This window comes from Diplotaxodon limnothrissa, linkage group LG6, assembly GCF_057381915.1.
Source record: "Diplotaxodon limnothrissa isolate DT_005_m linkage group LG6, D_limnothrissa_male_GT1.1, whole genome shotgun sequence".
Lineage (NCBI taxonomy): Eukaryota > Metazoa > Chordata > Actinopteri > Cichliformes > Cichlidae > Diplotaxodon > Diplotaxodon limnothrissa.
In genome coordinates this window covers 43332960-43360535 of record NC_140601.1, presented here as the reverse complement: position 1 = coordinate 43360535, position 27576 = coordinate 43332960, and the positions used below count along the sequence as shown (strand labels likewise).

Genomic DNA, 27576 nt, shown 5'->3' with positions numbered 1-27576 from the left:
CAAAGTTGAACAGGAAAAATGTTCCTGGTCCAACATTAAACTCTAACGTAGCTGAAAAGACACGGGTTTGGTTCATGAGCCAAAAGCACACGATGAAGAGGAGGAAGTGTGGAGACAAGAGAGTCCAAACTAAACTCACTAAACACACAAAGGAATTTTAAATTGTTTTTATTTATCTACAGCTGCAGCCTGTGTTTAATTACAATGATATATGACCCTGTTTAATCCACCTTCACAGACCTGTGCAGATGTCAGGAAATAATGAAGAACACAATGGTTCGCCTTTAAAATCTGCGAGGAAGCTTCACATCTGTCCCAAAGTATTAATGACAGTAAAAACAAGTAATAAGCAAATTGTAAATATAAAATGATTCAATAAAAATACATTAATTAATAAAATAAAATGAACAACATCATTGTAATTTCACAACAGTTTAAAGTTAATTTGTTTAATCTTTTACGCAGATACTGCAAAGTATCAGCAGGTGGCAGCACTGTGCGTCTGTCAGTCTGGTACACACCCAAGAAGAAGAGAAGAACCGTGGTTGTAGTTCTAAGCGGCGAGCAGGTAGTGTAGGGAGAACCGAGCTGCTCTTTACGGAACACCGACAGAGGAGGCGAGCCCACTCGGAGCAGCGGGGAGGCGGTCAGCGTGTCTGTGTGGGTCCGGGAGCGGAGGGAAGATGAGTGACGCCGGTGTGGACACGAGCACGCTCTGCCTCTTTGACGTTGACGGCACGCTTACGGCCGCGAGACAGGTGGGAAATTGTGTATATGTCCGCGCGCGCGAGGGCAAGACCACTGGTGATATAAAACAATCAGTGCACCTGACAAACCTTCAGACAAACATGACTGTACTGTCCGACACTGCGACTTCCGGCTACACGTTGATATTGTAGTTCTTCCGCAGGCAAAAATGCTCCGCAGAAACTACGTAACAATGGTTCCGCTAAGCGACGTTAGCCAGTATGGGCGGACTGCCAGTGCCAAACATCTTTATAATAATGATATTAATAAAATAATAATCTCTGACAGTGTAACGTTATCGCTGTGGTTACTAAACATAGAAGATATTAGGTGACGCATGTAACGGTAAATTACGTCTTGCTAGCTTTTTGCTATAACAGGAAGTGTCTGACGGAACGTCAATGTGAAACACGAGTTTAGGATTTAGAAAAAAAAAATCATCAAACTATTAGTTACATTTATATCCGTGGTGTGTATAATCACTGTCGTCACCTCCTAAATATAAAACACCCTTCACGTGGCCATTGATTACGTAGGTGACTCAAGCGACGCTCGTGCTAATCGTGTTCCCGGTAGTTTCTGCTAGCATGTCACTAATCCCCGGGTTAAGCGCCCCCTAACGGCCCTGCAAGGTTACGTGTTTGGCCTGTTCTTCCAGCAGAGTCACTCATGTTTAAAATGTTCTTTAGGAGGTGACCCTGACCTCTGACCCATGCAGACTGCTTTAGGTGAAGGTTTAGGTGGAGCAGGGGTCATGACCCCGAGACTCTTGGTTTCAGTGTAGCCCTGCGTGTGTGCACAGCTGTTCAGTTTTACTGCAAAAATTTGTAAAAGGTTGCAAACTTTTCATCCTGTGATTTAAAAAATGTGACGTCATTGAAATGAAAATGCAAAGTAAGACGAACCGAGTAGTGATGAATGGCCAACAGGGTACACTCAGCAGGCACACCTGTTCAAGTGCTTAATAACGCAAATATTTTAATCAACCAATCATGTGTCAGACACTCAGTGAAGTTCAGCCTGAGCATCAGAAAGACGATTTCAGAGACTTTAAAGAGAGCCCTCTCTGTTTACAACAAGCAGTCCAGTGAGCAACAGTTCTCACCTCGCTGATGTCAGAGCAGAGCAGCCAGACTGATTGTATACATGCTGATGAATGCAGACGAACATCTCTGAACAACATGGCGAGCCATGAAGCAGCAGAAGACCGCACCGGGTCCCCCTCCTGTCAGCCACGAACAGGAAACTGATCATTCCTGGTTTGATGTGCATCACATGGTCAGTGTTTGGTGTAAACACCATGAAAGCATGTGTGATGATGTCATAATGATGATGCAAAACATTCAATTAAAAAAGATTAAAGTAAATTAAAACGGGAGCTCGGGCCTAACTGCGAGTGCAGTAAAGGTTGCAGACTTGCTGTTTCAGGAGAACTTGGACTCTTCACTGAAGCTGGAGTTGAATATCAGCAGACGGGTAAACTGCTGATGTCGTCAGATTTCCTTTTTTCTTGCAGAAACGTCGGCGTTTATAACTGTAGTGACAGAGACGTTGATCTCGTCAGTCGAAGGCTTCTCGTGTTTGACTGTGTGCAGCGTTTTTAAATCTTTAATAAACTGATTGTTACTGAAAGTTTCACAACCGCAGCGTTTCACAGCGTTTGTTTCCTGTGTTGCGACACACCTGACCAGTTTGAAATCAATGTTTTTGGGGAAAAGAGGAAGGTTCAGTGAGCCGCTGCTGTGCTTGTGCAGCACACAGAATGGGTAAGCATCACTGCATAAAGAAGAGGGAAGCAGCTGAGCCTGTGCCGGCCGGGAACCCTGGCTGAGTGCAGGGATGTCAAACATAAGGCTCGGGGGCCAGAAGTGGCCCATCAGACTCCAGTTCACCCCGTGGTGGGTTGGAAAATATGAACAAGGGCATAAATATTTGGGCTTAATTAGTTGTGCAGCTTTTCCTGCTGATAGACCCTCCACAGCATCTAGACCACAGCTAGCTCAACAAAAGATGAATAAATGACAGAAGATAAACAAAGCTGCGAGTCGTAGACTCTGTGTCCGTCATGGCGGTAAATGTGGGGCGTGTCACTGTGTGTTTTCAGCGGGTGACCCCGGACATGGCAGAGTTCCTCCAGAAGCTGAGGACTCGGGTTCGGGTCGGCGTCGTCGGAGGGTCCGACCTCAGCAAGATCAAGGAGCAGCTGGGAGACGACGGTGAGACGAACGCCGCTCTGTATCCTGTCTGATACTGTCCCTTTATTTGCACGCAGCTTATACCAGAGAGATGATAACGCTTGTTGGTCTCGGTTCTGTGCGCAGTGATCCAGAAGGTGGACTACGTGTTTGCTGAGAACGGCCTGGTGGCGTATAAGAGCGGACAGTTACACTCTGTGCAGGTGAGACGGCGTTTTACCTTTTTATGTAACTGATCTGGAATCAGCATGTAAAGAAGCAGCTGAGGAGCAAAGTCAGTGACATCATCAGCCTGAGAGGGTGACAGAGACATTTCTAAGGCTGTGGGACTCCAGCGACCCACGCTGAGAGCCTGGGAACCATCGCCGACTCATCCAGGAGGTCACAGAAGAGCCCAGAACAACATCTATTAAGCTCAGCTAGGGTCAGAGGTCACGACTCAACGGTAAGAAAGAGGCGGGGCAAAGATGGGAGAGTCCAAGCAGAAACCACTGCTGACCAAGAAGATCACAAAGTCTCGTCGCACATCTGCCAACAAACATCTGGAGGATAATATTCTGAGGGCTGACGAGACAGAAGCTGAACTTTCTGGAAGCTTTGAGTCACGTGTGCATCAGACTAACCACGCAGGAACCAGCAGCTCCGCCTCTGATTGGCTCAAAGGGACAAAATAAAGGTTCTGGAGCGTCCGAGTCAAAGTCTGGACTTAAACCAGACTCAGATGCTTTGATGCTGGAAACCCTCCAGTGAGACAAACAGCAGGTATCAGGTTACACTCAGGACAGGCAGGTGTGGATACCTTTGTTCCCTTAATGAGTGACATCATCATTTATAGTGTGTGTGTGTGTGTGTGTGTGTGTGTGTGTGTGTGTGTCTCAGTCCATTCAGGCCCACATGGGGGAGGAGCTGCTGCAAGACTTCATAAACTTCTGTCTGAACTACATGGCCAAGATCAAACTGCCCAAGAAAAGGTGACAGCACATCCGTGTGTTGGTTAGCGTGTGTGTAACAGCCTGGCAGGGGGGTGGAGGGCGTGTCGGTCGGAGGGCGTGTCGGTTTGATCCAGCAGACGGGTTTAAACAGTGAAAAGTTTCTTTAACCTCCTCAGACCTGAACTCTTCCACAGCAGCATTTTTAATTTCTCTTTGATATTTGGTCACATTGGGACCTGATAATGGAGTGGATTTATACAGCGCTTCACAATGCCACTATTCATTCACTCTCATATTCACACACTGGTGGAGGCAGCTACAGGTGTAGCCACAGCTGCCCTGGGGCAGACTGACAGAGGCGAGGCTGCCATATCGAATGTAAAAACAAAGAATTACCAGATTTTTTTATTTTTTTTACCTTAAAGAAAAATCAGAGCCACTCATGATGATATTTATTTAAATGTCGATAGAACAGCAGCAGCATAGCGTCCTCGTAAGTGGACATCAGGCCCATGTAGAGCAAGATTGAGTATTTTGGTCTAAATAACCCAAAATGTGACGTCCACATCTGTGGACGCAGGTCCGAGGAGGTTAAAGATCCACGTTATAACACGCCGTTCTTACCTTTGGGGCTGTGGGCGTGGCTCAGCTGTGAGAGTAAACTGTTTAAACTGTAAAAGTGCTCGCCATGAAACCGTGAGGGTTTCAGGTGTGTTACCCGTGAGGTCAAAAGGTCAGAATCACTGCATGTATCAGGACTGTGGCGGTTCTGCGGTGGGCGTCATGTGACTCTGTGTCGTCTCTCAGGGGCACCTTCGTGGAGTTTCGTAACGGGATGCTGAACGTGTCTCCGATCGGACGCAGCTGCACGCAAGAGGAGCGGATCGAGTTCTACGAGCTGGACAAGGTAACGCCCACGTGCTGACCCTAAACCCCGGCTCCACCCGCCTCCTCCACCTGTAATTAACAAAAATGTCTGTTTGTGGTACATTTGGTAGGTTTTGAGCTTGTTCTCATTTAAAATGTACTGACGAGGTAAAAGTCCTGTTTGGTTCTTTCGCTGTGAAGCTGAAGCTGCTGCTGAAATGAAGACGGTGGTGTTTGTTTCCTACAGAAGGAGAAAATCCGAGAGACGTTTGTGTCCGTGTTGCAGGAGGAGTTCAAAGGAAAAGGACTCTCGTTTTCCATCGGTGAGTCTGCTGCAGCCGGCACGCCGCCTCACTGAAGGTGACGCGAGCCTGAAACAAACTGAGGCGGCGTGGCTGTCCTACCTCACTGTGATGCCAATGGCGCCTTCGTTTCCTGCAGCCTGTCGGTCTTTGTGTGTCCGCAGGAGGTCAGATCAGCTTTGATGTGTTTCCTGACGGCTGGGATAAAAGGTACTGCCTCGGCATCGTGGAGAAGGACGACTACTCCACCATCCACTTCTTTGGAGACAAGACCAAACCTGTGAGTACGCAAACTGTGTCACGTGACTCCTCACGGAGGCAGAATATCAGCGGCAGGTAAACGATGGCCGGTCGGGTCAAAGAGTCGTTCCTGGAAACATCTGTTTCATTATTCCTGAAATGCAGCTGGATCCAGCAGCAAGCTGAACACCGCAGCTCCTGTAGTGTCCAGCAGGGGCAGCAGTGAGTCCGTCCCTGTGTTAAACGAACTGTTTACAGCCCGAGACCAAAAAAAGAAATCAGTAGATTCTTTCTGTCATCACAAAGTCTGTGCAGGTGGAGGAAACGACAGGTAGGAAGGTAACAGGTCAGGTTGTCACAGCAACAGAAAGATAATTATTCTGTAAGTAACTTTAAGCAGTGCAGTAACTCTGAGAATGTAATCTTACATCATAAGTACTTGTAATGAGTGGCTTATGACACCTGTCTCCTTATTCTAGCGGGGCTGACTTTAAGTATTTATATGTTTAATAAATAAATACTAATAATACTTATACTGTCATTGCAGGGAGTTAGTTTGTACCCAGAACATCAGTGCAGCATGTCTGTGTGAGCATGTCCACTGTAGAGAGTAAACAGTGTGTTATAGAGCAGGACGCCGTTTACATCGCGGGCCACATTCAGCACACCTGAGTGGGCGGGGCCGCTGAAACGCCCCTGACGGCACAGTCAGGTTACTCCGACTGTGATCCTCCTGTGAGGTCACTCAGAGGAGTTTCCGTCCTTGTTCGTCTTTATTACGCCGCTGTGTGAATGTTCGAGTCTTCATCGGCCCCCAGGCCTTATGTTTAACACCCCTGGTGCAGACAGATGAATCTTCGGTCCTCAGACCGGCCGGCAGGGTCTGAATGTCTCGTTGTTTCATGTTTTTACGGCTCAGGGTGGAACTTGACCTGTTTCAAACATCTGGCATGTTCAGTGGTCACCGTGCAACACTTGCAGCTGTTTGACGCTGTGTTTGAAGGACACACAGATGTGCGACTGTCAACCTGCAGCGAGTTTGGGGCCAAACTTTTCCACCAACCTCGTTTAACGTGCCGCTTCGTTGAGTCGTGAGCTGCAGCACGGCTCATCTTTCTGTGCGTCTCTGTCTTCACGTCAGGGAGGAAACGATTACGAGATCTACTGCGACCCCCGGACCGTCGGCCACGAGGTGTCCAGCCCGGAGGAGACGCAGCGCCTGTGCGAGCAGCTCTTCTTCTCCTGAGCTCAAACGCCTGCCAGCTGTGACTGCGCGTCACCTATAACAACAGACGGGAGGAGGAGCTGATGAACGCTGACGTGACTTTTTGATTGTAGCTGCTTGTTTGGTCGGGGTTGGTGGGTTTGTCTTTCTGTGATCTGTGTGTTTGATTCCACGGGACACGCTGAGCCTCCGCGTACGGAGGACTGTTCGGGGAAGCCCCTCCAGCCTCACGCTGTGGGCGGAGTGAGGAAGTGGGCGGAGCAATGACACGCAGCTGTGGTTTACCATCCTCCTGTCTGAGTGTAAATAAAGGTGGGTGACATCACAGCTGTACTGGAACGGTTCGCCACTCTGTTGTCCATCTTTGTTATACAGTCTGTGTTTCCAGGAGTGAAGTAGCAGCTGATCCTGTTACGACGAGGCCGTTTTATGCAACGTGGAAAATCATAGCCATGCTTTAAATAATAATCATGTGATGTTTCTGTACATGACGACGTTACTGTTAACAGCGAGGGGAATAAAAGGGAGCCGACGCTCTGAAACGCGACTCGTTCTTACGGCGATTTCCCTCCAAAGACCAAAAGAGTTCATCCCAGATGTGATCCAGCAGCTAACGGGAAGGACGTGGATTTGAAAAGGACGAATCATAGAGATTAATCTTCATCCATTCACTTGATTCTCCTTTATTTTGAAAAACCTGTTTTTAAATTTTCAAAATAATATTTTTAACAAAGATTTTTGAGTGATTTGATTTTTTTTTTTTAAATGTAAATCCATTTTCCTTTCAGCTTTTAATAGTTCCTTAATTACTTTATTTAGATAATAATTTATAATTGGAATTACTAATGCATATTTTATTGCCCCAATTAATTATTAACTCATGAAATGTTTAGACTTTCTTGGTCCTCCATATTTATTAAACTTGTCTCGTAATTTAACGATTGCATTCGATACATCACCAGAAGCTACATCCATCTTTGATATACAGTCTGTGTTTCTGTGAGCTTGCCTGAAGCTGAAAATGTTTATTTGCATGATTTAATTTTCCAGGATTATAAACACATAAAGGAATAAACTTAGATATTAAATATGGAAGATTCAATATTCAGTTACATTAAATTACTTGGATATTTCCTCATCTACAGAAGTTGAACATCTGTGAACATCTGCATGTTTCCTTCCACCAGCTGTGCTGCATCACTGACATCAGTGATGTTGTGATGGTTCATAAACTTCCTGCTGCAGGACGGTGGCTGCGCTGATGTTCAGTGTTTGAAACGTGGACTGTAAAATGTAATCTGATTACAAATGTGGTAAGAAAAAGGTTTGGCCTTATGCTGACTCCTGATTGGAGGAGAGCTGCGTGCTCCTGCGTTTAAATGATGATGGAAATGAAAATATCAGTTTTCTTGTTTTTCCTGCTGCAGCTTTTTATTGGTCGATCGTCTGTCGTCAATAAAAGGTCATTTTCTGTTAGAGCTTTAAAACCAGACTGAGACACCGCTCTGACCTTTAACCTCTGACCTCCTCCAGCAGTTCACACATTGGGAGAAATCCTAACTTTGCATATTTAATGAAGTAATACAATGTTCTTTTATCATAATTATTTTCTGTGGACCATCAAATTATGTTTAATCCACATCGTTGCTGCAGCATTTTTGAGCCTTCGCAGCTTCATCGCCACAGGAGACAGAAATGCGACGTTTCAGATAGAAGCTCGTGGAGCAGCTGCACGCTCACATCTAAAGATCAGTACAGCCACGAGAAACAGGGCTACCAAAAACCTTCTTCTCATTTAGAGCTGTTTCACATTACTCCCACACAGAGGCGCTGTGGGGCTGGTCTTCCAGGTAGGATCGCTCCTCATGGAGGCTAAACATGCGACGGGGCAAACCAAAGACACCTCTGACCTCCTGCACCCATGAGAGTTAAATAAATCTGTTAAATCGGATGTTTCCTGTTTAAACTTCATGTTTTTGCAGTGAACTCTCAAAGACCAGAGCAGCAGCTTGTTTCTGCTCACCGAGTGAAACCTGTGAAAACTGCTGCTGTCAGACTAAAGAAGGGCCTGCGTCTGAAGCTCGTCTTGTTTCAGGTGTGCAGCTGTGATCAGTGCAAACCTACCAAAGGAAACCTGACAAAAAACAGCAGGAAGTGTTTGTCAGGGCGGATGAAGCTTCTCAGAGTAACGGAAGCTTTAGTTGAAACCATTTCATCTTCAAACACGAGTCTTTGTCAACACCTGACTCAGATACTGGTGAGTGCAGCGGTTTGTAAACTCAATGTTTCAGGTTGGGGATTAAACCAACAGCTTTGTAGAGCGTGCTCTGATTGTAGCTGTCAGACTCATTCAGAGAGGGCAGCTTTGTTCTTGCTGCAGTGAGTAAGAAGATGTTCAGGTCTTCAGTGGTGGCACTACACTGACTTTTACATTTGTCAGCTTATCAGGTACAAAATCTGAACACTGGGTTTTCAAAGTATGTTAAAGCTGTGAATGCACCAACCAAATGAAAAAACAGAGTACAAGATACAGACTGAGGTCAAATTTCAAATGAGCAAATAAGAAAATGTCAATTTTCACTCAGTCTGAGACGTAAAAGATAAAAACCTCATATAATTAGTAAAAAGTGAAGATTAAACTGTTTTACCTGAGCTGACGGTATGTTTGCCTGCAACAGTCAAAACACGTGTTTGGTCACATGCCTGTCAAACCAACACACTTTTGAAGCCATTTATGGGATGCATGACAGGAAGTTCACTTCACAGATCACGACAAGGTGCCTATATCATGGTCATGTGATAATACAGAGAAAACCCAATTTGGCAACAGTGGGAAGGAAATACTCACTTTTAACCGTGGGTTAGGGTTGAGGGGAGGAAGTGAGCACCAAGACACACTGTGGGAGAGCCAGAGATGAATAATAACTGAAATGCAGAGTGGCATATAAACCACAGGCCCCCCGGCAGCCTACGTCTATTGCAGCATAACTAAGGGAGGATTCAGGGTCACCTGGTCCAGCCCTAACTATATGCTTTAGCAAAAAGGAAAGTTTGAAGCCTAATCTTGAAAGTAGAGATAGTGTCTGTCTCCTGAATCCAAACTGGAAGCTGGTTCCACAGAAGAGGGGCCTGAAAACTGAAGGCTCTGCCTCCCATTCTACTTTTAAATACTCTAGGAACAACAAGTAGGCCTGCAGAGCGAGAGCGAAGTGCTCTAATAGGGTGATATGGTACTACAAGGTCATTAAGATAAGATGGGGCCTGATTATTTAAGACCTTGTATGTGAGGAGCAGGATTTTGAATTGGGCGAATGCCTGAACCACCACAGCTCTCTGCTTTTCATGTGGAGAAGTAGCGAGTAACCAGCCCCCCTTTGGAGAAAGCTCATTTCTGTAGTTTGTGTCTACAGTCGTTGTCTTTCAGTTGCTGCCCAGAGTTCTTGACTATGGGAGAGGCTGAAGACTATGAGACGGTCCCAAAGCACCCCCAGCCTCTGAGGGATGTCGCTGTATGTCGTCTCCAATTCCACAGTTGTAGACTAGATGGACAAACTCTCACACACTTGAACTGAGGATGATATCTGCATTGTTCCTTGTGTGTCTGAGGTTAAACTATAAATGCACAAACTCTACTTTCCAGTACGCTAGCCTCCCAAGGAGGCTAAGGAGTGTGATCCCTCTGTAGTTGAAGGACACTGTCCGATCCCCCTTCTTAAAGAACAACCATCCCAGTCTGCCAATCCAGAGGCACCACCCCACATCTCCACTGAAAGTATCATAGTGTGTCAACAATGACACGCCTACAACATCCAGGCCCTTCAGGAGCTTGGGGCGATCCTCATCCAGCCCAGGAGCCTGGCCTCCAAAGAGTTGTTTCACTGCGCCGGTGACCTCACCCTCAGAGATGGTTGAGTAATTCCCAGCCCCTGCCTCATAGAGGATCAATCAGTGGCATTCGGGAGGTCCTCAAAGTATGTCTTCGACCACCTGTTGAAGAGTTAGGGTTAGGACCCCACCTTGGGCTTTCCCTTCCGGAGTCGCCTGATGGTTTGCCAGAATTACTATGAGGCAGACCGAAAGTCTTTTCATTGGCCTGAATGGATTTAACAGGGAACCAGTGAAGAGAAGCCAACATGGCAGAGCCTGGTTCTGCCTCTGCCTGTTAAAAGGGAGTTTTTCCTTCCCACTGTCACCAAGTGCTTGTTCGTAGGGGGTCACCTTTTGATTTCTCTGAATCACTGCAGGCTCGTTACAGTATACAGCTGCTGTTGCTATATGAATAAAAGTGAATTTAAAATTGAAGTGAATATCTGGAGGTCACTGCTTGAACTTATGGTTGTTGTCACACTTTCATATTTCTAAACAACAATTATTTGCTTACAATATTAACTTTGACTTCTGTTCTCAGACTGCAGACATGTCTGCTGCCACCAATCTGCTGTCTGACGATGAGCTTCTGTGCCCCATCTGTCCAGATGTGTTCACTGATCCGGTCACCACACCTTGTGGACACAACTTCTGCAAAAAGTGCATCACTCAGCACTGGGATATTAATTTTCCATGTCAGTGTACAGTATGTAAAAAGGTGTTTCCCAATAGACCTCAGCTGAGGGTGAACACTTTGCTGTCTGAGATGGTTGCTCAGAGACGTGAAGCTCAGCAGAAAGCAGAAGTTCCCTGTGACGTCTGCACTGGACCCAGACTGAAGGCCCTGAAGTCCTGCCTGGTGTGTCTGACCTCCTACTGTCAGACTCACCTGGAGCCTCATCTGACAGCTACAAGTCTGAAAAGACATCAGCTGATTGAGCCTGTGGAGAACCTGGAAAGCAGGATGTGTAGGAAGCACGATAAACATCTGGAGCTGTTCTGTAAGACCGACCAGACATGTGTCTGCATGCTCTGCTCTGTTCTAGATCACAAGGCTCATGAAGTTGTTCCTCTGAAAGAAGAATATGAAGGAAAGAAGGCAGAGCTGGAGAAGACAGAGGCTGAGATTCAGCAGATGATCCAGAAGAGACGACTGAAGATTCAGGAGATCAAAGAGTCGGTGAAGATGAGGAAAGATGCTGCAGACAGACAGAAAGCAGAAGGTGTTCAGGTCCTCACGGCTCTGATGGAGTCTGTTGAGAGACGCCTGAAGGAGCTCATAAAGGAGATCGAAGACAAACAGGAAACTACAGAGAAACAGGCTGAAGGACTCATCAAAGATCTGGAACAGGAAATCTCTGAGCTGATGGAGAGAAGCTCTGAGGTGGAGCAGCTCTCACGCTCTGAAGACCACCTCCACCTCCTCCAGAGCTTCTCCTCCCTGAAAGCTGCTCTATGCACCAAGGACTGGACAGAGGTCAGAGTCCGTCCACCATCATATGAGGGGACTGTGGGGAGAGCTGTGGAGACACTCAGGAAAGACATGAAGAAGCTGTTTGAGGCTGCAGAGCTGAAGAGGGTCCAGCAGGATGCAGTGGACGTGACTCTGGATCCTGATACAGCAAATCCTTATCTCATCCTGTCTGATGATGGAAAACAAGTGAATCATGGTGATGTGAGGAAGAAACTTCCGGACAACCCAGAGAGACTTTCTTACTGTGTTTGTGTTTTAGCAGAGCAGAGTTTCTCTTCAGGCAGATTTTACTTTGAGGTTCAGGTTAAAGGAAAGACTGACTGGGACTTAGGAGTGTCCACAGAGTCGATCAACAGGAAGGGAAAAATCAGACTGATTCCTCAAAATGGTTTCTGGACTGTGTGGCTTAGAAATGGAAGTGAGTACAGTGCTTGTGCCGCCCCTCCGGTCCGTCTCTGTCTCCGGTCTGGTCCTGAGAAGGTGGGGGTGTTTGTGGACTATGAGGAGGGTCTGGTCTCCTTCTATGACGTAGATGCTGCAGCTCTGATCTACTCGTTCACTGGCTGCTCCTTCACAGAGAAGCTCCACCCGTACTTTTGTCCTTGTACTAGTGATGATGGTAAAAACTCTGCACCTCTGCTGATCACTGCTGTCGATCACACGAACTAGAAATCTGGTCTGATCCTGTGTGAGGAACATTTTCACTGGTGACTCTGTGGTTTTGCTCATGTTTATTTTCAGATTCTGACTGATTGGTTTTTGTTATTAAGTGTACTCACACTCACAGCCTCGTGCTGATTTTAATTCTTAAAACTATGTGAATTAGTTTTTTTTTATTTTGAAGGAAACTTCAATTTTACCTGAATTCAAAGGGAATATTTGGGTACTCCAGCTTCCTCCCACAGTCCACAGTGGGATTAACGATGATTCTGAAATTCACATAAGTGTCTGTGGACCTGTACAGGGGGTATCTCGTCTTGGATAGGGTCCAGCCCCGCTGAAACCCTGGTAAGGATAAGCAGAGGTCACTGTAGACTCGTGGTTGTTGTCACACTTTGATATTTCTGAACAATCCAGACTTAACAGTTATTTAATTATAATTTTAACTTTGCAGGCTTTTATTCTCAGACTGCAGACATGTCTCATCCTGTGCTCCATCTAATAATAATAATACATTTTATTTATCAAAGCGCCTTTAAAAACAGTCAAGGACACTGTACACAAGCAATAACAGGAACAAACATAATAAGGATAAAACGTTGAGCAAATAAATAAAATAAATTAAAGTAGCAGGATGGACAAATGTATGTGGAATAGGCTAATGTGAACAGGTGAGTTTTGAGTCTGGACTTAAAAAGAGGGAGGGAAGTGATGTTTCTTATCTCAGGAGGAAGGGATGATGGGGGCCCCACGGTGGCTAGCTGGGGGAAGGGACGGAAAGAGAAAGAGAGGAGGAGGATGTGAGACACGGAGAAGGGATGGTGAGCTGAACCAGGTCAGAGAGGTATGAAGGCGAGAGATGATGGGTAGCCTTGAATGTGTATCTTGAAATTGATGCGGTATTTAACTGGAAGCCAGTGAAGCTGCTGCAGAGCAGGAGTGATGTGGTGCATAGAAGGAGTCCTGGTGATGATACGAGCAGCAGAGTTCTGGACACGCTGAAGCTGATGGATAGATTTTTGACTAAGATCAAAAAGAAGAGAGTTGCAGTAATCGATCCGGAGAGTGGCCAGGCTAAGAATGGCATGTGGGGAGAGAAAAGGACGATTAATGTTATGGAGTTGGAAATATGCAGACCAAGAGATGTTATTGATGTGTGGGTTAAAAGATAGAGTAGCATCGCGCATGACACCCAGACTTTTCACTCATGGGGAAAAGCTATTAGTTCTGGATCGTGTTTGTTTAGTGCCGACCAGGAGGAGCTCAGATTTGTTACTATTGAGTTTGAGAAAATTGGAAGAGAACCATGAATTTAGTTCGGCTAATCAGAGGGTGAGGGAGGACGGGGGAGAGCAGAATCAGGTTTAGTGGACAGATAAAGCTGGGTGTCATCAGCATAGCAGTGAAACTGGATATTGTATTTACAAAAAATGTGTGCAAGCAGAAGAAGATAATGAAAAGAACCCAGGACAGATCCCTGGGGCACGCCTGCAACCAGAGGAAAGGGCTGAGAAGTATCATTGGTTATTTTTATTAGTGCGGTTTCAGTGCTATGGGAGGGACGAAAACCAGACTGGAACTGTTCATACAGATCATCATTAGTTAAGTATGAGTGGATAGTGTGGCCACTATCTTTTCAAGAATCTGAATATGTTCACTGATGCGGGTTGTGCTGTATTAATAAAACTGAATTATCATGCTTACAGAAATGTCTCATTTAATTATGTACCTGACAAAGGAGAGCTGGTCCCAGATTGGACCCATGTGGGACACCCTAAAAAACAGATACAAATAAAAAGTAACTGACAGAGGCTCTGCTGGCGATTATGACAGAAACTATGACAACCATGTACGAGATCATCCCCCCAGCACCTCAGCGTGGCTAACAAAATGTGAATCGCTACCTTATCATGGTGGAGGGGTTTGTGTGTCCCAGGGATCCCAGGGGCTGTTGCCTGGAGGCTTTTGCCCCCTGGTAGGGTCTCCCATGGCAAATTGGTCCTGGGTGAGGGACCAGACAAAGAGCGATTCAGAAGACCATTATGAGAATATCACCGAGGGAACACTTTACCCTGCCCGAGGAGCCAGGCCCGGGGAGGGTGCCCGAAAGCAAGCATCTGGTGGCCGGGCCTTGGCACAGCCCAAAAAGGGGGCATGGGCCCAGTGTGCTTCAGCTTCACTCAAGGTTGAAGCAAAGGCTGACTGAGCAGCCGATCAACAGCTCTGTGTGTGTCTGGACTCTGTCCACAGCAGCCAAACATGTTTCTGTTGTAAATTTATCCCAATCAGAATACTTTATTAATCCCTTAGGAAATGATGTGGTCACAGTCACTCCAAGACAATAAGATCAGTAACAGACTGAACTACATAAAAAAACCATTTATTACAAAGTTTACAAAATACGAAAAATAGCTCTACAATTCTGGATTATTACAGCGATTAAATATATATGATTGACTGTAACCTGTAACACTTTGATATTTTCACAGGAGAGCATCTGCAAAAGGGTGTAACCGCTGCACTGTCTGCTGTGTATTAGATTGAGTTGTACAGGGAGGAATGATTTTCTGCATCGTTCAGTGGTGCATTATGGGTAATCTCAGTGTGCTCCTGTGACTGGGCAGCACATCATGGAGTGGGTGGGAGGTCTTGTCATAGGCGTTTAACATTTACTCCTACAATGAAAACATAAAAGCTATATTTGAGTCACTGCAGCAATGCAAAGAATATGTGGGCTCACTTTGAGCAGGTTCTTTAACTAAAGGGGCGAAAAAAATCGACGCCCGAACAGGGACTTGAACCCTGGACCCTCAGATTAAAAGTCTGATGCTCTACCGACTGAGCTATCCGGGCTCTGGCAGATTTCTGTCACTGGTTCCTCAAAAACCTGGGTAGTCCGTTAGCACACTAGCATATTGCTGCAGATAAAAGTAACACAGGAGATGTTCTCTGTTCACCTCGCGTTTCACGTCACGATATATCAGACATATTAGATTTTGGTCCTGCATGTTCTCTCAGCCATTTCTAGTTTTTCGAAACGCACATATCACTTCCGGTTTTTAAGAATTTCACAATAAAAACTCCGCTGCTAAAATCACAGAATGAACCCTCAAATTGCAACTCAAGACACGACTCAATCTGTTTATAAAGTGTTTAAATGACACAGTTGCACGCAATTTACGTAGTGTTTTTCACTGAATTGAGCTAGGACATTGACGTTTGCTCTCCGACGTTGTTTCTGCTGAAACAAGCGAAGCAGTCTGACGTCATGACTGCTAAAGCAAATATGATCAGTGTCGGAGGAGTAGTTGTCTTTGAGGACAGAGCCTGAGCCTCCATGTGTGAGCTAACGAAGAGAGGGCGGAGGAGAAGCGGGCCGGCTGACAGCAGCTAGCAGCGGTGCTAAGCTAACGTTAGCATTAAAGTGCTATTTTATAGCATTATTGTTTGTGTAGCGGACACGGGCGGATTAGCCGTGTTGCTAGGGCCTCGTGTGGAAAGAGGATCTTAAAAAGCTGTCATTGCAACCTGTGCAACAGGTGGCTCCGTGGCGCAATGGATAGCGCATTGGACTTCTAGTCAAGCACTTGAGGAGTGATTCAAAGGTTGTGGGTTCGAGTCCCACCGGAGTCGCACATTTTTGTTTTGTTTGTTTTTATGTATTAAATATGCTGTAATATAACTGTAATATAAATAACTAATATAACTAGCTAACGGTGTTACGTTGTGCGGAACGGAAGACTAACAATGACACAAATAGAGGGAATTAGCTGAAAATTAAAATGTTTACTTTAAATGCACTTAATGATTAATTGAGTTAAATTTAATGCCAGTAATAAAACATGTGTACCCATGCACATTATACAACATTTGTGTTTGTTTGCTGAATAAAACTTAATAACTACTTAGAAATACATGCCATATCGGTTCTGATGGTCAGATTTGCTCTTTGTATTAACATACAGAGAAGTAGATAAAAATAAGTGTATAGAAATGGTTTTATTTTAGCATTTATTTATGTCTCTCCTGACCCATTCACTGGCGATCACGTCATTATCTTTGTTGTGTACAGTGGTCGGTGTTGCTGGTTCAGTCACTGCAGCCACTAGATGGAGGCTCCCCACGGCTGTGCAGCGATGTCAGAGGAGGCGGAGAGGCTAATCGGAGGAGGGTCGGGCAGCGAGTCGATGAGAGTGCCGATGATGGCCACGCTGAGGACGTCCGTGGCCTTTCTGCTTCACCTGGCTTCCTCTGTGGCGGTAAGAAACCGGAGCGTCCGTGTGACATATTTCTCCTCGTGCACTCTGTACTTCCTGCTTTAAGTATCTCTGAGATTTGGGTCCTCACACAGCTGATGACAGAGGGGTGAAAAATGCAGCCGTCGCTTTGTTCCAGTGGAAGCGCAGACTGAGCTCTGTCCACAGGGACACTGTTTGTGCTTCTCCGATGACTTATTGAAAAATGAGAACGTTGGTGTTGAACGTGGTTTAGATTCAGATTTCATTTTTACTGTACAGAACAAGAAATTCATCTCACTGGTATCATTTTATTTTTCTGCACTTCAGTCTCAGGATTTTTATTTCCATCAACCAAACTAACAAATGACAGAAACAGAATAAAAACTGAATGTTTACTTTATTGTGACAGAGTAAAATACAAACATTAGAAATAAACAGTAATGATCATATTTCAGTTTTATTTTGGTTTGACCTTTTGAACCCCACTTTGATAACAATCAGAATCAGAATCAGAATCAGAATACTTTATTGATCCCTGGGGGAAATTATTTTTTGTTACAGTGCTCCATTTTAAACCAACATTAAGACAAGACAGACAATACGCTAACTAAGAATAGTACAATATATACATATATATACATACATACATACATAAGTCACTTATAAATAAATAGCTGGAAAAGAAACATGTGTAGTTGTAGCAGCAAACAGTGTGTTAAGTGGATGCGTTGTACAGGGAGATGGCCACAGGCAGGAATGATTTCCTGTGTCGTTCAGTGGTGCTTTTCGGTAATCTCAGTCTCTCACTGAACGAGCTCCTGTGACTGACCAACATGTCATGGAGTGGGTGGGAGGTGTTATCCAACATTGTCTTTATCTTGGACAGCATCCGCCTCTCCGACACCACCTTGAGGGAGTCCAGCTCCATCCCCACAACATTGCTGGCCTTACGGATCAGTTTATTAAGTCTGTTGGCATCTGCGACCCTCAGCCTGCTCCCCCAGCATGCAACAGCATAGAGGATCGCACTGGCCACAACAGACTCATAGAAAATCCTCAGCATTTTCTGGCAGATGTTGAAGGACCTCAGTCGCCTCAAAAAATAGAGACGACTCTGGCCCTTCCTGTAAAGTGCTGTGGTGTTTTTAGCCCAGTCCAGTTTATTGTCAATGTGTACTCCAAGGTATTTATAGTCCTCCACAATGTCAACACTGACCCCCTGGATTGAAACAGGGGTCAAGTGTTTCCTGGTCTTCCTGAAGTCCACGATCAGTTCCTTGGTCTTTGCCACGTTGAGCTGCAGATGATTCTGCTCACACCACGTGACAAAGGAGTCGACCACAGCCCGGTACTCTGTCTCATCATCCCTGCTGATGCATCCAACCACCGCAGAGTCATCAGAAAACTTCTGAAGATGGCAGGTCTCTGTGCAGTGGCTGAAGTCTGTGGTGTAGAGGGTGAAGAGGAAGGGGGAGAGGACAGTCCCCTGTGGTGCCCCTGTGTTGCTGATCACCTTGTCAGACACACACTGTGGGAGACGTACATATTGTGGTCTTCCTGTCAGGTAATCAACAATCCAGGACACCAGAGAACTCCTCATCTGTTCAAGCTTCAGCTCTAATTTTGCGTTGTGATTTATTGATGCAGTGCTGAGTAACTCAAAGTACGTCTGCTAACTTCCTTTAAACTAAGAAACACGCACCACGCACATTCTGCCCAAATATCTCCATATTCTGTTGAAAAGATCTGCATTCGAGTTCAGAGCTGAGCTGGACGTGCATGTAATACCATTTTGTTCCACACGAGGGAGCAGTGAGTCAGTGTAACTTCAGTATTTAACAACACATTTACAATAAAAACAAAGCGTGTTGAATCAACGTTAAACAGCACGCGGTCACTGTAACACTGCCCCCTGCTGGTGAACGTTTTCATTCAAATCTGCATGAGGCGATTACAAAAAGTACCTTTACTAAAAGTAATCCCAATAACCTTTGACCTTTACCTCCACGCTGCAGGTGAGGCATCAGTGTGTATAAGATGATTCTTTAATCTCGGCTTTTATATCGTTTAGATTCGCAGCTTCACACGATTTCAGCATCATAAATATGGATTTATTTCAAACTGCATTTGTATATATTAATATCAAAGCATTGGCAGTTCTGCAGGAGTTTCATTGGCAGAAACTTAAATGATTTCATTTTTAAAGTCCTTGAAACAGTCTCAGAAATCATGGGAGTGTTTGCTGTGACGAGCTTCAGTCAGGATTGAGAGTAGATCACAGAAACACTGATGAGGACAACAATGATCCTCTCATACTTTCTTCGTTACTGCCGAGTGCCAGAGGAGAGCGTTTTTATCCTCCTGTCCAGGCGCCGGTGCCGTGTGAGGAGAGGGTGAGCCGGCTGGAAGCGGAGATCCAGGGCTTGATGAACGTGATCAGTGAGCAGCACCGCTACATCCAGGAGCTCCACAGCAGCCAGGCGCAGCAGCTGCAGCAGATCCCCAACTCGTACCTGGGCCTCGACGACCTCTACAGAGGTACGGCTGCATCCACCGTGTGTGGGTCAAACCCTACATCGTCAGCACCGGACGCTTTCCTTTATCTAAGAAACAAACCATGTCTACACAGAGCGTCACAAGATCAGAGAAACCCGGGAATGGTTATTTTATTAGACTCATGTCAGACAGATGCAGCGTTACGGAGGACGAGGTCTCCTCCTGGGATTGAACCAGATCTTTTTCTTATCTGTGTGTGTGTGTGTGTGTGTGTGTGTGTGTGTGTGTGTGTGTGTGTGTGTGTGTGTGTGTATATATAGACTGCTCTGAGGTGTTTGAGGATGGAAACGTGGCCAGCGGGCTGTACGTGATTCGCCCAGACGGCGCTCCCACGGCGCTGAGCGTGTACTGCGACATGAACCACGGAGGAGGGTGGACCGTCTTCCAGAGGAGGAGAGACGGCAAAGAGAGCTTCGACAGGTGTGTCACCTTTACACACGTGAACACGTGAACAGTGCAAACAAATGTGTCATCGTGTGTGTGTGTGTGCAGAGCGTGGGTGGAGTACAAGCATGGATTCGGAGACCTCTTCTCTCCTGCTGGAGAGTTCTGGTTGGGCAATGAACCCCTGCACCATCTGACATCACAAGGTGCGTCTACCTGTGTGTGTGCGTCTGTGTGTGTGTGTGTGTCTGATGCTTTCTGTGTTTTAGGGAACTATGACCTGCGCATCAACATGGAGGACTTTGAGGGGAACGAGCGCTTCGCCGAGTACAAGAGCTTCAAGGTGGACGGCGAACAGGTGAAACTCAAGTAACCGCGGGAACGTCTCAGCTTTAAATTCAATCTGACGCTAAGAACACTTTACAGCCTCTCCCTGACCTTTGACCTCCTATCGGTTTCTCATAACACTCGGTCTTATTTAGACTACGGTCCCCAGCAGCAGCATCAAGGTCACCGCCGGTCTCTGTTCCCATCGGCGGTCCTCTCCCTCTCTGTGTTCCTGCACTGCTGAGGATAAACACAGATAAACTAACAGCAGGGGGAGGAGCTGCAGAATATTCCGCAGTGTCGGCGCGATGACCACGAGAGGAGGAAGTAAGACGAGCTGTTTGCTGCTGTTTTAGGAGGCCCCACACCTGACCCTGACGTTAAACCTGAACCCAGGTGTGGCCTCAGGCCTTCAAAGGCTGTGAAAATGATGCGTTGAAGGGGCGTCGTTAAACGTAGCTGCAGAACAATAACCCGGGTCACTCTGCTGACTGCACGTTTTGTGTGTGTGTGTAAGGCGTCTGATTAATCAGCTGGTGCTGAACGAACTGGCTGCGATGAGTCTGAGCATCAGATTTGTAACTGTGAGCTCCTGCAGCACTCGCAGTTTCAGCGCGTGGTCTTCCTCGCCGTCACGGACCTGTGAGGTTCGCGTCAAACAGGGTCCGGCTGTAAATGGCTTTAAGTGTCCTCGCTGAAGGTCGCGCTGCAGGTGTGAGCCTGATCACTCTGCTTTCACTCCCGTGTTCACCTGAAGGACCAGTACCAGTTACATCTGGGCGAGTTCACTGGGAACGCTGGCGACGCTCTGGACGACGCCCACGTGGCGGGACCGGGCAGTCCATGCGCAGACGGGGTGAAGTTCAGCACCTACGACCGGCCGAACTGCATCGACGCCGACGTTCAGTGCGTCAGACACAGCAAGTCGGGCTGGTGGTTCAGCAGGTGAGACGCGCACGGCGACGCGTTTACTGCAGGCTTAAAGGGACAGTACACCAAAACTGAGCTGTAGAGTCGGTCCTCCACACGAGACAGAGCGACGGGGCCAAGCATCACCCGCCAACACCGTGACCCCGGGAAACTGACATCTTGCTGATAAACGTGATTCAGCCTCAGACATTCAGATTTAAATTCCAGCTGCTGCGTTTCTTTGTTCGTCTTTCATTTCTGCAGTTTTGTGTTCAACTCATAAAATCAAACGCACCTTTCATGGGAACTGTGGAGATGAAGATCTTTGTGTGTCTGTTTGAAGCTCTTTGCACAAAGAGCTTTGAAGCGTTTGTTCAGTGGCTGCTGCTTTTAGTGTTTAGTTAAAGTTCACCGTCCTTTAAACCAAAGGTTAATAATCAGCTCGTTTGATTTCTGCCTCCCCATGTTCCCTAACGCAGCCGTTCCCAAACTTTTCTGCAGCCCAGCAGATTTCCGCTGACGTCCCAGCAGCAGAAATCTGAGGATTTCTCGTGATTCTCACAGCAGCTGCTCCGATTTATAATCAGAGTTCAGGTCTTTTTAAACTCGGGTAGAAAAAGCGGAGTAGAGAATCAATCAATAAAGTTTTATTAGAAAAACCTGAACTTTTATCCCTTAAAATTAAACCCAGCAGGGTTCATGCTGCTGAGCTTCTCACGGCTCGTTTTCGGTGCTTCGATCATGAAGCTTTTCGTCTCTGCAGCTGAACTATCAGGATAGACGTGAAGACGCTCGGTGGACTGTCCCTTTAATTGGAGCAGAGTGCGATTAAAGCAGCTGCTATTGGCCGATCGTGTCAGCTGACTGTTCTGTGACTTCCCCCTCACAGGTGTAACGCAGGTAACCCGAACGGTCACTACTACGACGGGCCGTTCGAAGCCATGACGGACGACGGCGTGGTGTGGTACACGTGGCACGGCTGGGCCTACTCCATCAAGTCTGTCGTCATGATGATACGAGCGTCCGACCTCGAAGCGCCGCCTCCAGCGGACGTTTACCTGCCAGGCGGTCCTGACGTGGTCCCGGCGGCGGGCCGAGGCGCTCCGTGAAGCCGAGGTCACTTTGATGCTGTGAAATAAAGTCAGAGCGCCTTCGTATGATGTCATGTCGCATTTATTCTGTTCAAAACAACAAAAAAGAACATTGTACACTGAGGCATTCTGGGTAAATCTGAGGTTTTTCAGGACAAACAACAGAAACAGTAACACAGGCCAGTGTGTCAGTGAGGGAGGGGCACGGCAGGGCAGACATCTGATTGGGCACCGGGTGATTTCAGGGCGCGAGGGGAGGTCTGCATATTTGGCTCTGAGGCCGGCCCCCTACGTCGAACGTCCACGGGTGATTACATTCCACAAAGCAGGTTAAGGTCGAGGTCGTGACAGGACAGAGGTCTGTGGGAGGCGTGTCTCCGTCCCATTGGAACGCTGATTGAGCTTCGCTCTTTGGAGGCGGAGCGTTTCCACAAACATCCACAAATCCAAGGTTTCCCCCGAGGAGGCGAGCGGAGCAGCGGTCAGGGAGGAGGAGCTATGTACAGACCCTGAGGCGTGCCTGCTGGTTTCTTCAGAGGAGGAAGAACGCTCCCGGGAGGACCGGGCGCTCCGAGGCGGCGAGCTCAGCCCAGCCTCTGGTTTAAGTGCGTCGGTGCCGCCGCAGCGTCTTTTCAAAATAAGATATTTATTTAAAAATGTACAAGTCTGCGATGGCTTCATGTCCAGCGGCGCCGCTCCGACTCGGGAGGGGGGAGCGCAGGGGGGGCGGTGGGTTATCTGGGCGATAACGGCGCAGCTGTGGTGAAGGAGGCGGAGTTCCGGGGCGAGCTGAAGGGGGAGGTGGGCGAGAGGCGGCGGGGGCTCGCCAGCAGGTCGCCGTTGTGCAGCTTCCACAGCAGCTCCTCGTTCTCCATGGACAGCCGCTTGTTGACCTTTGACTCCTTCTGCAGCGTCTGCTGCAGTATGGCCTGCTCGCTGGACAGCTGCCTGCAGGGGGAGACAGAGAGCCGTGAGACGGGCAAGGATTTATCGAAAGGGGAGCCACTCGTTTACAGCTTCCACGCGCCTGCTGAGAGGCTGATGGGTTCTGATCACGACAGGCGCACGCGGGACGTTTAAAAGGCGCCGTCGTTCGTGCTGCTGTGGCGGGATTTTACTCTGAACGCTGTTAAAGCCACACGTCTGATGTTTTCACTCACTGCAAATACAAAGTTGATTTTTAAGTGTTTTTCACAGGCAAACAGTCACTTTCTTATTCACACGAGCCACAATAACAGGACAGAGATATGTGCTCCGAGGCTTTAAGCAATCAACATTCTCGCGCTCCTCGTTGCCTGAAATCTGCTTTCTTTTGTATTTACGGAGCAGAAACATGTTCGTCTCTCACAGAACGTCTCGTTCTTCACATTATGAGTCAAAGAACAGCAGCAGATAAACCCTCATCATCACAACTCACGCAGCGAGAGCGAGAGGCGCCGGCGGTCCCTGCGACAGGCCTTTTAACATTTATCTGAAAGCCAGGAGAGGGAGGGAGGAAACCAGGAGAGGGAGGGAGGAAACCAGGAGAGGGAGGGAGGAAACCAGGAGAGGGAGGGAGGAAACCAGGAGGTAGCTGAACGATTGGATGGGGATGAGCCCCCTGGAGTACGTACTTGGACAGCGCGGCGTGTTTGTCCATCCTGGCCTTGTAGTCCTCGTTCTCCTGCTGCACCTTCTTCAGACACTCCTCCAGCTTCACATTCGTCTCCACCTGTGACACACACACACACACGCACACACACAGAACGTTTTTTTCATCCAATCATCAGGCTCGGCTCAGGTAGATGAAAATGTTTAAAAGCAGCTAATCCGTCCGACTGACACACTCGCTCCTCGCTGTGCGATGCTCGCTGTGGCAGACGCTCCGGCAGTAACACCAGACAAACACAACAACTGTTTCCAAAGCTTCAGTCACAAAGCACGGGAGATTCCCGGGAGGCTGCCGATGCTGCTAGATAAGGAATTCTTAGATCTGCTGAGACGGAAACAGATCTGCACCCACCAGTTTGTCCATCTCCATCAGCTTCTTCTCCTTCTGATGCAGCTGGTTGTTCTTGATCTCCAGCACCACCTTCAGACTCTCCAGCTCCTTCTCCAGGTACACGGTGTGCGAGTCCTTCTGCACAAACAGCACAGACACAGCAGGTGAGCGCAGGAACCCTCGGCACTTTAAGCAGCATTACAGCAGCACAACAAGCACACATTTCCTGTCCCTTTAGTATGAGTTAGTCACTGCTCTTCCACACCAGCAGGGGGCAGTCATGGTCAGCAGCGGGCTTCACGAGTGCTGCTAGGAGGAGTTCAGAGGGAGATTAAACCATCGTTACCAGATTCTTGTCGGTGAGCATCCTCTTCCTCCTCTCCTCCTCAGCTCGCAGCTTCTCGCTCAGGTCCTCCTTCTCCGCCGTGAGCTCGGAGAGTTTTTCCTGAGGGGGAAACAGAGGCGCCGTTGTTAGAGTTCACGCTGAGCTCAGCGGCAGGTAAACTACAGATTCATCAGGAACACGTCTGCAGACCGAGCTCAGGTTTGTGTTGGCCTCCTGAGCGTCTGAGCCGGCAGCACAGATAGATCCTCGGCTCTCCTCCACACACAAACATCTGGAAGCACCTGGAGGGAAAACGTGTGCGAGCCTCAGCACGAACGCAGCGCTGCAGAGTCACCGATTCAAACGCCCTGACGGCCACGCTCGCCCCGCGCTGAGCAGACGCATCACCTCATTCTCATGTTTATAGCACTCTATTCTGTTCTATTCTATATTGCACAGTATGTTATTCTATTTTATTCTATTTTTCTTATGTTTTGCTGCTGTAACCAAACTAATTTCCCACGTGTGGGACTGATGAAGGTTCATCTGATGTCACAGAGTGATGGAAATGTGATGATGGCAGTAAAGTGATTCTTACAGAGAGAGAAGCTTCGGTGTCCTGCAGGGATTTTTCCACAGTGTCCAGGTCGGAGCGATGGATGGTCTTCATCTCTGAGCCGGGAGAAAGAAATCAGAGCGACAAAGAGGACAGAGTGTGTGTGTGTGTCTGTGTGTGTGTCTGTGAGTGTGAGTGTGTGTGTGTGTCTGTGTCTGTGAGTGTGTGTGTCTGTGAGTGTGTCTGTGTCTGTGTGTGTCTGTGAGTGTGTGTGTCTGTGAGTGTGTGTCTGTGTGTGTGTGAGTCTGTGAGTGTGTGTGTGTGTGAGTGTGTGTCTGTGAGTGTGTGTGTCTGTGAGTGTGTGTCTGTGTGTGTGTGTGTGTGTCTGTGAGTGTGTGTCTGTGTGTGTGTGAGTCTGTGAGTGTCTGTGAGTGTCTGTGTGTGTGTCTGTGTGTGTCTGTGAGTGTGTGTGTGTGTCTGTGAGTGTGTGTGTGTGTCTGTGAGTGTGTGTGTCTGTGTGTGTCTGTGAGTGTGTGTGTCTGTGAGTGTGTCTGTGTCTGTGTGTGTGTCTGTGTGTCTGTGAGTGTGTCTGTGTGTCTGTGAGTGTGTCTGTGAGTGTCTGTCTGTGAGTGTGTGTGTCTGTGAGTGTGTCTGTGTCTGTGTGTGTGTCTGTGTGTGTGTCTGTGTGTCTGTGAGTGTGTCTGTGAGTGTGTGTGTGTCTGTGTGTGTGTGTGTGTCTCTGTGAGTGTGTGTGTGTCTGTGAGTGTGTGTGTGTCTGTGAGTGTGTGTGTGTCTGTGAGTGTGTGTGTGAGTCTGTGAGTGTGTGTGTCTGTGTGTGTGTGAGTCTGTGTGTGTCTGTGAGTGTGTGTGTGTCTGTGTGTCTGTGAGTGTGTCTGTGAGTGTGTCTGTGTGTCTGTGAGTGTGTGTGTCTGTGAGTGTGTGTGTGTGTCTGTGAGTGTGTCTGTGTGTCTGTGAGTGTGTGTGTCTGTGAGTGTGTGTGTGTGTCTGTGAGTGTGTCTGTGTGTCTGTGTGTGAGTGTGTCTGTGTGTGAGTGTGTGTGTGTGTCTGTGAGTGTGTGTGTCTGTGTGTGAGTGTGTGTGTGAGTCTGTGTGTCTGTGAGTGTGTGTGTCTGTGTGTGAGTGTGTGTGTGTGTCTGTGAGTGTGTGTGTGTGTGTGTGTGTGAGTGTGTGTGTGAGTCTGTGAGTGTGTGTGTCTGTGAGTGTGTCTGTGTGTCTGTGAGTGTGTGTGTCTGTGTGTGAGTGTGTGTGTCTGTGAGTGTGTGTGTCTGTGTGTGAGTGTGTGTGTGTGTCTGTGAGTGTGTCTGTGTGTCTGTGAGTGTGTGTGTCTGTGAGTGTGTCTGTGTGTCTGTGAGTGTGTGTGTCTGTGTGTGTGTGTCTGTGTGTGTCTGTGAGTGTGTCTGTGTGTCTGTGAGTGTGTGTGTCTGTGTGTGAGTGTGTCTGTGAGTGTGTGTGTCTGTGTGTGTCTGTGAGTGTGTGTCTGTGAGTGTGTGTGTCTGTGTGTGTCTGTGTGTGAGTGTGTGTGTGTGTCTGTCTGTGAGTGTGTGTGTGTCTGTGTGTGTCTGTGTGTGAGTGTGTGTGTGTGTCTGTCTGTGAGTGTGTGTGTCTGTGTGTGTCTGTGTGTGAGTGTGTGTGTGTGTCTGTGAGTGTGTGTGTGTCTGTGTGTGTCTGTGAGTGTGTGTGTGTGTCTGTGTGTGTCTGTATCGTGCACACACACCTTCTATTGAGGCCTTGTACTGCTGTTTCAGAGACTCCATCTTCTGGCTGTGACTCACTTCCTGTTTCTTCCTCTCCACTTCCTGTCGGCTCCTCAGCTCCTCCACCTGCAGGAAGTAACCAGGACGTCAGAGGCGGCGCTGATCAAAACTCCAACATTTATCAGATCATGCAGTGAAAATAAAAAAGATTAAAAACGTCCAGAACTAAGAAAGAAATCAGAGACGTGGCTGTTTACAAATGTGTTTGTTTGTTTACATGTTTTCATTTGAATCTCTGGCCCCTCCCACATCTCCTCCTCCTGCTTCCTGTCATTTGCACTCCTTCCTTCCTCCTTTGCTTTCTTTCCTACACTTTCTCCTCACGCCGTCACCACCCCTCCCTGCCTCCTCGTCTCCTCCATCAGGTGTGAGTGATTCTTCAATCTGAGCGTCTGCAGCACGGAGACGAGAGCACTGCTGGACGTTTATGATGAATCTGAAACATTTTTCCTGTCGCTGGATCCAATCAGAGAGCGAGCTCAGGTTCAGAGCTCAGGGAGTCACATGGCGCTCCTACGAGCCAATCAGAGCGCAGCACGAGGAGGGCGTGTGCCGTGTCTCGGCCCAACCGCAGCAGTAAATCGGTGACCTATTAAAGGTCACGCCGCGTACGTGACGAGCACCGTCTCCGTCACGCTCGAGGCCGTGATCCTTTCACAATAAAAGCTGGTTGAGCGTCTGCTCGTGCGTTTGTGCTCAGACCTGCTTCTCCATCAGGACGCGACATTTGTCCGCCTCCTCCTGGTACGTCTGGTGGACCTTGTCCCACTCCGTTTGGTAAAAACTGGTCAGCCTGTCGCAGAGAGGAGCGTGAAACAGGGTCAGTCTGAACGGCGTGCAGGAGGAGAAGGCTCCTGGACGTGAGGAGAGCGTCCGTCCTACCTTTCCTCCAGCTGTGCCAGCTCCTCCCGGTGCTGCTCCCGCAA

General features: G+C 47.7%; 4 protein-coding genes and 2 non-coding genes across 7 annotated transcripts in view; 4 read left to right on the top strand and 2 right to left on the bottom strand.

The window, feature by feature from the left end:
• The first annotated feature begins 537 nt into the window (after positions 1 to 537).
• pmm2 (phosphomannomutase 2) lies at positions 538 to 7143 on the top strand. The gene is made up of 8 exons (XM_085355313.1): positions 538 to 758; positions 2852 to 2963; positions 3069 to 3145; positions 3822 to 3913; positions 4682 to 4781; positions 4989 to 5064; positions 5208 to 5323; positions 6425 to 7143. The coding sequence occupies exons 1-8, from the start codon at positions 684 to 686 to the stop codon at positions 6527 to 6529; spliced, it is 753 nt and encodes a 250-aa protein (XP_085211439.1). The 5' UTR covers positions 538 to 683; the 3' UTR covers positions 6530 to 7143.
• Positions 7144 to 8678: 1535 nt separating this feature from the next.
• Positions 8679 to 12518, top strand: LOC146631312 (E3 ubiquitin-protein ligase TRIM21-like). Its single transcript, XM_085355293.1, has 2 exons — positions 8679 to 8765; positions 10917 to 12518. The coding sequence occupies exons 1-2, from the start codon at positions 8679 to 8681 to the stop codon at positions 12516 to 12518; spliced, it is 1689 nt and encodes a 562-aa protein (XP_085211419.1).
• A 2771-nt stretch (positions 12519 to 15289) lies between these two features.
• Positions 15290 to 15362, bottom strand: trnak-uuu (transfer RNA lysine (anticodon UUU)). Its single transcript has one exon. It is a non-coding gene; the product is annotated as a tRNA-Lys (tRNA).
• Positions 15363 to 16050: 688 nt separating this feature from the next.
• On the top strand, positions 16051 to 16142 carry trnar-ucu (transfer RNA arginine (anticodon UCU)). The gene is given in 2 exon segments: positions 16051 to 16087; positions 16107 to 16142. It is a non-coding gene; the product is annotated as a tRNA-Arg (tRNA).
• A 476-nt stretch (positions 16143 to 16618) lies between these two features.
• On the top strand, positions 16619 to 22032 carry LOC146631309 (fibrinogen-like protein 1). The gene is made up of 7 exons (XM_085356499.1): positions 16619 to 16768; positions 19117 to 19285; positions 19564 to 19723; positions 19796 to 19893; positions 19957 to 20045; positions 20772 to 20959; positions 21813 to 22032. The coding sequence occupies exons 1-7, from the start codon at positions 16619 to 16621 to the stop codon at positions 22030 to 22032; spliced, it is 1074 nt and encodes a 357-aa protein (XP_085212625.1).
• Positions 22033 to 22095: 63 nt separating this feature from the next.
• The window catches only part of LOC146631308 (uncharacterized), a 42931-nt gene continuing 37450 nt past the window's right edge, over positions 22096 to 27576 (bottom strand). For both annotated transcript variants that reach the window (XM_085355257.1, XM_085355258.1), the window contains exons 11-18: positions 27533 to 27576; positions 27353 to 27443; positions 26611 to 26716; positions 24919 to 24992; positions 24342 to 24440; positions 24017 to 24133; positions 23628 to 23725; positions 22096 to 22962 (exon numbers count right to left, since the gene is read on the bottom strand). The exon at positions 27533 to 27576 is cut by the window's right edge and continues 80 nt beyond it. In XM_085355257.1, the coding sequence (XP_085211383.1) occupies positions 22749 to 22962; positions 23628 to 23725; positions 24017 to 24133; positions 24342 to 24440; positions 24919 to 24992; positions 26611 to 26716; positions 27353 to 27443; positions 27533 to 27576 (843 nt within the window). In that variant the 3' untranslated portion in view covers positions 22096 to 22748. The remainder of the gene's footprint in view (positions 22963 to 23627; positions 23726 to 24016; positions 24134 to 24341; positions 24441 to 24918; positions 24993 to 26610; positions 26717 to 27352; positions 27444 to 27532) is intronic.

What these genes read in the sequence shown, in the direction of transcription:
- LOC146631312 (XM_085355293.1), top strand. Translation starts at nt 8,679, where the DNA reads ATGAAGCTTCTCAGAGTAACGGAAGCTTTAGTTGAAACCATTTCATCT. An exon ending in AACACCTGACTCAGATACTG is followed by an intron (nt 8,766 to 10,916) that starts GTGAGTGCAGCG and finishes TTCTGTTCTCAG; the next exon opens with ACTGCAGACATGTCTGCTGC.
- pmm2 (XM_085355313.1), top strand. Translation starts at nt 684, where the DNA reads ATGAGTGACGCCGGTGTGGACACGAGCACGCTCTGCCTCTTTGACGTT. An exon ending in ATCAAACTGCCCAAGAAAAG is followed by an intron (nt 3,914 to 4,681) that starts GTGACAGCACAT and finishes GTCGTCTCTCAG; the next exon opens with GGGCACCTTCGTGGAGTTTC. An exon ending in AGTTCTACGAGCTGGACAAG is followed by an intron (nt 4,782 to 4,988) that starts GTAACGCCCACG and finishes TGTTTCCTACAG; the next exon opens with AAGGAGAAAATCCGAGAGAC.
- LOC146631309 (XM_085356499.1), top strand. Translation starts at nt 16,619, where the DNA reads ATGGAGGCTCCCCACGGCTGTGCAGCGATGTCAGAGGAGGCGGAGAGG. An exon ending in GGCAAAGAGAGCTTCGACAG is followed by an intron (nt 19,724 to 19,795) that starts GTGTGTCACCTT and finishes GTGTGTGTGCAG; the next exon opens with AGCGTGGGTGGAGTACAAGC. An exon ending in GCACCATCTGACATCACAAG is followed by an intron (nt 19,894 to 19,956) that starts GTGCGTCTACCT and finishes TCTGTGTTTTAG; the next exon opens with GGAACTATGACCTGCGCATC.